This window comes from Halyomorpha halys, unplaced genomic scaffold (genome assembly GCF_000696795.3).
Source record: "Halyomorpha halys isolate HHAL.00 unplaced genomic scaffold, Hhal_1.1 Scaffold859.1, whole genome shotgun sequence".
Classification (NCBI taxonomy): domain Eukaryota; kingdom Metazoa; phylum Arthropoda; class Insecta; order Hemiptera; family Pentatomidae; genus Halyomorpha; species Halyomorpha halys.
In genome coordinates, this window is record NW_027115553.1 from 63,604 (window position 1) to 70,937 (window position 7,334).

The 7,334-nt window shown below is 29.8% G+C and overlaps 2 protein-coding genes across 3 annotated transcripts; both read right to left on the reverse strand.

Annotated features, from left to right (window-relative positions):
• Positions 1-43: 43 nt before the first annotated feature.
• LOC106686672 (defensin-2) lies at positions 44-2,734 on the reverse strand. Of its 2 annotated transcripts, XM_014430096.2 has the most exons (5): positions 2,581-2,733; positions 1,315-1,353; positions 509-574; positions 374-436; positions 44-293 (listed from the first exon to the last, which is right to left on the reverse strand). In XM_014430096.2, exons 1-5 carry the CDS (start codon positions 2,660-2,662, stop codon positions 136-138), a joined length of 408 nt encoding a protein of 135 aa, XP_014285582.1. In that variant the 5' UTR covers positions 2,663-2,733; the 3' UTR covers positions 44-135. The 2 variants fall into 2 exon arrangements, with proteins under 2 accessions (XP_014285582.1, XP_014285583.1); XM_014430097.2 differs by lacking the exon at positions 509-574 and having other exon boundaries at positions 2,581-2,734.
• Positions 2,735-5,665: 2,931 nt separating this feature from the next.
• LOC106686673 (defensin-2) lies at positions 5,666-7,334 on the reverse strand. The gene is made up of 4 exons (XM_014430099.2): positions 7,196-7,334; positions 6,135-6,200; positions 5,998-6,060; positions 5,666-5,917 (listed from the first exon to the last, which is right to left on the reverse strand). Exons 1-4 carry the CDS (start codon positions 7,275-7,277, stop codon positions 5,760-5,762), a joined length of 369 nt encoding a protein of 122 aa, XP_014285585.1. The 5' UTR covers positions 7,278-7,334; the 3' UTR covers positions 5,666-5,759.

The following is a 7,334-nucleotide window of genomic DNA, read 5'->3' on the forward strand; positions in this document are numbered from 1 at the left end:
ATACACACTAACTGTTTCTATAAAAATATGAAGAACAACTGTGAATTTTTTCTCAATTTATTGAACAAATAATAACATTTAATGTACTATTGGTAGTTTTATTTTCTTAAGTTAGCTTTATTCTTGGTGGACGCTTCAGTTCCTGCAGTTGCAGATAGTGTTCACACACCTGCCGCCCTTATAGCCCTTGGTGAGGCAGTGGATGGCGCAAGCGGAATGGTTTAGCGTAACCCATTGGGATTGAAAACTTAGTGCGTCGCAGGTGGCTCTCTTCAATCGGGCTCCGTGCTCTTCTGTATCAGTGGAAAATACAATATAATAAATATAGTATCATAAATAATGTATATATAGTGTTACTAGCTCTTTATCGTACCTTCCAAAGGAACATATTCAAAGTCGGCTTCTGAAAGTGACCTGGGCTCCCTCAGAGGTTCGTCTGTAACAAAAGAATGATTTTGAATTAATAAAAAAAGTATAGAGATATTTTTGGAATATTATAAACTACTACCTTGGAATAATGGGACATCTTCGAATTCTATGTCCGGAAGGGATCTTCTGTGCCTGAGAAATTCATCTGCAAAGTAGATAAATCATATTTTATTAACTATTCAAACTCTATATAGTTCATATTTTTATAAACATTTCTGGTCTTCTTCCTGTCTTGGAAATTAATTTCTGAGGAGATGAATAATTTCTTGGAAACTAAAACAATAATACTAACGTGTGATGGTTTGAAAAGGTAACGTTTTTAGAGTTACTAAAAGCGAATTGATATTTTAAACAGCAAAACAAAAATATTCATATTGAATAACTCACTTTTTCTCTTATCCTCTCTATTTATTATATATAAATATTTGAGTGGGGATACGTTTTATTTCTGTGTCAAGAACTCACTTTTACATTAAAACACAAACTAAAAACTCACTTTTTTTTCGTACTCTTCATAGAAGAAAAAAAAATCATTTTTTTATAAAAATTTCCACTGTTGTCTAATGTTTTTGAAACATTTAATTATAGCGACGTAATAAATTTATCGAATAGTTATATCGAGAATCCAGCTATTCTGTAATTAAATTAATATCAACTTGGTGTAACTAGTTCTAAAAACTTACAAATTAATTAAAAAAGGCAATTAAAATTTTTACTTTGTATGAAGAAAAAAAGCGAAAAATATTTAAAGGGAAGTCTCCAATAATTCTCATAAATGTTTCCACCTGTTTAAAGTGAAAGAATGTATGAGATTTCACAAAAGGTTCATAGTTTTTAGCTTTACCGTCTAACAATCGTATAAATATTTAATTATTGTGTACTAACCGGCAACAAGTGCTTCTTCATATGCGCCGTAACCCAATTCTGAAACATAGATTAAATATTATTCATATAAACAGATTCATATTGTTTTTGAGTTTTGTATCCTATTGTTATATCTTTAATTTAATCTAAGGATACAGAATGTCAAAAATGTTTCAATGTTGACAAAAAAATATTTTTAATTTTTTTTATCATATATACTTTAAAAATTCTTAATCCCTAATTAAATATCTTCTTATCAAAATTTTGGAATCTTCAAAACCAGTTGCACTCTTATTAAGGCTTAGATTTATGATAAAGAATTATTATTATTAAGAATTTACACTTCAATTATTTTACCTAGAGAATGGTCATGAATATGGTTTTACAAATTAGTCAATACACTTATATAATAATGTTAAATAGGAAGAATTATTTTATCTATTGCATAGATTGTAGATTTGAATTATTGATAATATGACCGTCCCACTATTGATCTTGTAATTGAAGAATTAAGTTTTAATAGGCAATTTTTTTTTTCTAATGAAAAATATTTTAGTTTACATACAAAATTTACCTGACCAAAATTTTGGTGAAAACATAAGAACTAATCATAGAAAAATTAAGGATTTATTTTGTGATCCGTTATTTTAAAGCATCTTTTAGTTTTAAAGTATTCTACTGTTGAATTTTTTTTTTTTTAACAATTTATTTATTGTTATTTACAACTGTATACATATATACACATCAAGCAAATTTGCTGTAAGTGATATTATGACATGGTACAAACATGTGAAAAATCTAACCATTGATAGAACTCCAAAAACATTTCTAAAGGAGAAGATCTCGAGGCCATATTCTTTTCAGACGCCTAGGAGGTAGTGAAGGAAAAATTAGGTAGTGAAGGAAAAGCCAGGTTAGAAACGAGTTTGTTTGGGTGGTTGGGAAGTTTATTATGGAAGGATTGGTATCTGGTTCTGGACAAATCGGCAACATATGGGACATTGAGGTCCTGATGGATGATTTGATTTGTGACAAAGTAAGGAGCATTAAGGATTTTACGAAGGATTTTGGACTGTAAGGATTGGATTCGAGAGGAATTCGATGGTTTCGTGGACCCCCATGTCCAGATAAGCCTTAAAACAGTCATGTAGACCAGTCTTTTGTAATGGATTACTGTTGAATTAAATTTTGTTTCTAATTTAAACAATTCTCAATAATGTTTGCAATAGTATGCGAATAAAATTAAACAGATTTTGTTATTCAATTTAAATTATAATGGATTCTTACCTCTATCTTGGTGGTCCTCAAAGACAGGAAGAGCTGAGGCAACGCAGACTGCTACAGCAGCGAAGACAATGAGGCTATTCATTTCTGAAGAGTGCGGTACTGGCTCGATGTGCGGAGTATGATGACCGCTGGTCTCTGTTGGGGATTATATACCCGATTTATCAAAATGTGCTTCACAGTAGATTCTGTGGTATTTCCGAGTAACCCTGCTGAAGATATGGGGTGCTATTTTGGAAATATCTTTTGCTTATCTTCAATATCCTTAATGATAAGAGCTCATTAGTTAATTAAATTCTTATCAATTTAACAATCATTCTTATTCATATTTTTTTCCTGTTAGCGCTATGATAGACTGTAACATCTCTGGCCGCACGTTATGGTCCTGGGACCACAAAGCGACACACGATGAAGGATTACAAGGTAGGGTCATCAGTCCTACGCCAGGCCTATGAGTGCCTCTTGCATGACGGGCTTGAATTTGCGGTACTTCAAACCGGGGAGAGGAAGGCCTAAGCGTGTTCTTGGTATGAGTAATCTCCCATCTCGGGAGGTCACCCATCCAAGTGCGGACCCCGCTCGTTGCTTAAATTTTATTATCTATAGCAAGCTTCATAGCCCCCACGGCTTATATGGTTTTATAAGTATTTGAGTCTCGTTTATTGTTAAATTCAAATAAAAATGAAACTGGTTAAAATATTCTGTGAACTGTCCTAAATATCATTCTGCTTAAAAATCTTATCAAAATATAAACATTTATATACGAAATAACGGTTCTTATAAAACGATATAAACTTAACGTAAAATGATATTCCTTGATATATCCTGAAAAATTATTATTTTATTATATCAAATTAATGACGGTTATAAATTAGTTTACGATCCCTTTATAAATAGCTTTTTTTCAACATCGATTTTATTACCTGATTGATTAGATTCAGTACTTTATGAAAATGAAATCCTATTTTAGTATTTTTATGGAATAGGAGTTGCCAACCTATTGATAACTGAAAGTAAAATAAAACCAACTTAAAATAAAACTTTTTAACTATAAATCATTTTTTCGCAGTTAGCTATGAATCGCTAAGCTATAAGTTTTTGTTTTATGTCTAAAATAAAATTTTAAATTTATATGATCAGGAATTAAAAAAGAGTAGTGTTTCTATCGGCCTGACAGAGTGAAAACGGAAAACTAATAAATTAAATATAATAAAACCATATTATTTGAAAATTTAATGTATACCGAAGAAGAATCATACTGAAAGATAAGTAGAAATACAAAAAAATAAATTAAGTTAGTATTTAATAAGCTGGTTATTTCTGACACATGCATAATAAGGGCATACATTTCAATAAGTCTATAAGTGAAAGATTAAAGAATTCGTAATAACTAAAATAAACAAAGTTAAAAGTTAATAAAAGCACCAATAAAGAAAGGTAACGTTATGCTGCATCAAGTTTACATAATTCGAGTCAACTGTTACGAAGCTCGAAATTAAAATAATTCATAAGTTTACGCTCCATAAAACAAAGCAAAAAAAGAAGTCATAAATTGAATAGATCGGGTAGTTGTTGTTTTTAATATTCTAATAATAATGAACCGAATAGTGAATAATTTCTCATCTCTTAGTGATCATCAAAGTCAGTAAATCCAATACCACGAAAACTAGGAAACTCTTTATGGTACATGAACCAGGAAGAAAAAAATAAGTTATCTTACCCCTATTTTTTGATTACTTTAACGAAAACTATGTACAATTACTGGTCAAAATTGACGGCTCTGCCAAGACTAGGTAGGAGAAATAAAAAATGGTGGCTGTTTGAAAACGTAAAAAAAAAAATTAATTTTTCATTCAGAGCTCTATATATTTAAAACTACCAACAAAACCAGAAAATCTAAGAAAACATTATTTAAAGTAGAATAAATTTGCTAAAATATTAGCCCTAATAGACCAATTTACGTTCAATAGTTCTCGAGATATAGATTTTTAAAAAGCAACTTTTCATAAAAATGTACTGAAATATTAGTTAGTGAATTAATTTTGAGAAATCTCTATCTCAAAAACTATTCGATGTTCTGATGTCTATTAGCCCTCAAATTCAAATTAAAGCTAGTTTAATGTACTATAAATTAGTTTATGACGTTTATCGTTTTAGGATTTGTTGACTTAGGACTCCATCTTGACCAGAGACTTACTTGGAATCCTCACACAAGACTGAAACGACAAGAAACTGCTCGTAGATTCCGATTGCTACAACACTTACTTGACAAACGTAATTATACATAGTTTTTATTAAAGTAATAAAAATTTGGAGTGAAATAACTGCCTTTTTTCTTCCCGGCTCTTGTATTGTAATTATTGTTTAAGTTGTTCTCTCGTTAGAGTAGTGATCGTAAAGGGTGTTACTACAACAATTAGTTGGGCAGAGAATGAAATTTAAAATTTTCCCAGCAATATTGAAATATTTTAATTTGACCAACAATGCTATAAAATATTTTAACTTTTCAAACTCTTTTGGACCAAATGATTTTTGACAACTTTTTTTTTCTATTCAAATACTATATTACTTACATGTATTATGCTAATTCGTTATCTTCAAAGGTATTGTTTTTTATTTTAAATTAACTCTTTGATTGAAATGTTTTATAACAAGCTCATAAGTATGATTAGGTTCTCTGCTCTCGAACTCCCGACCTTCTTTCGATTTTCCAATCATTTTAGGGTGAGAGAGGGACATCTTCATCCCCCTCAAATGATATTTAATCAATCCCTTTGTAACATTCTTTACTTTTACTCCTGTTAATTCCTTATATTAACACATTTACCTTTCTGTGATGCTTCTTACTCTATTTTGTTTCACATATTATGAGCCTTTGTCTGACTAGTTTTCAATATTCAGATCTAACTTAGGCTACTACCTTGACCCTCTTTTTATTACGATCAGTAATCTATACCTAGCTAAACCTCTATGGGTTTTGTGAAACACCAATTTGGCACTATGTACTTCAGTAAATGAGATTTGAAGTAGGTATATTTTTTTAGGGATTTCAGAGACTGTTTTTATAATTATATAAAAGAACAATAGATAAGTTTTGTAAAATTTATTGATTAAATAATTATTTATAAAATGCTATCGGTGGTTTCATTTTTTATTTTAGTTTTATACTTTTGGCGGACTCTTTAGTTCCTGCAATTGCAGATAGTGTTGACACACTTGCCACCTTTGAAGCCCTTGGTGAGGCAGTGGATGGCGCAAGCGGAATGGTTTATTGTCAGCCACTTGGATGTGAAGCTGGTTGCGTCGCAGGTGGCTCTCTTCAATCGGGCTCCGTGCTCTTCTGTATCAGTGGAAAATACAATATAATAAATATAGTACCATAAATAATGTATATATAGTGTTACTAGCTCTTTATTGTACCTTCCAAAGGAACATATTCAAAGTCGGCTTCTGAAATTGACCTGGCCTCTCTCAGAGGTTCTTCTGTAAAAGCAATATAATTTTAAATAAATTAAAATAAAAAATCGAAATATTTTTGCAATATTATAAAATAATACCTTGGAATAACTGAACATCTTCCAATTCTACCTCTGGAAGGGATCTCCTGTGTCTGATAGATTCATCTGCAAAGTAAAAGAAATAATATTTGAATTCTAAATCAACCATTAATTAAAATTTTCTACAAAAAATGTCTTCACCCAAATAATAAAACTATAGTGTCTCTTCTACTAAGCTGCAACAGGTGCTTCTTCGTACGCGCGCTAACCCAATTTCGAAACATACATTAAATATTATTTATATAAATATATTTATATTGAAACGTTCAGATTATTATGAAAAAGCAATGAAGTTTAAAAGAGTAATTTTTTTTTCTGAAAATATTCTAATTTACATACCAAAATTTAAATGAAAACATTGAACTAATTATAGAAAAATTAAGAATTTATTTGGTACGGCATTAGTAAATAAAGCAATTATTTTAATTATATTTTTTACCAATATAATATTTTTAGAAAACCATTTTTCCGTATTTTATTATGTAAACTGCTTTACTTTTATATTTCTTTTTTATCTACTTTTTTATTTCTGATTATTTCCATTTTCATATTCCGTTGTTTATATATTTTTTAGCACTGAAGAAGCCCTACAATGTGGGGCGAAACGTTGTCTCATAATAGATTGTTATTATTTCTATTAAACTATTTCTATTTATTCTATTTATATTTATTTATTTATATTTATTCTATTTATTTATTCTATCTATTCTATTTATTCTATTTAATTATTTGAGTTGTTTTTTTTACCGCAACCGGATCATCTTATTTTTATATTTTACACACAATCTATCAACGATCTTCTAATATAAAAAAAATTTTTGTCTTGGACTGATTTGGAACTAAGAACAAATATAGTTTAGATAAAGAAATATACGACGATATGTACAAAGAAGAAATAAATTAATGATAATATTCCTTTCAAAATATCTTCTAGTTTTGAAGTATTCTCATATTGAATCGAATTTGAATTCTAATTTACACTATTGCTTATTTGTTTGCAATCGTATGCATTTAAAATAAAACATATTTTGTTTTTTATTTAAATTATAATGGATTCTTACCTCTATCTTGGAGGTCCTCGAAGACAGGAATAGCTGAGGCAACGCAGACTGCTACAGCAGCGAAGACAATGAAACTATTCATTTCTGAAGAGTGCGGTACTGGCTCGATGTGCGAAGTGTGTTGACCGCTGGTCTCTGT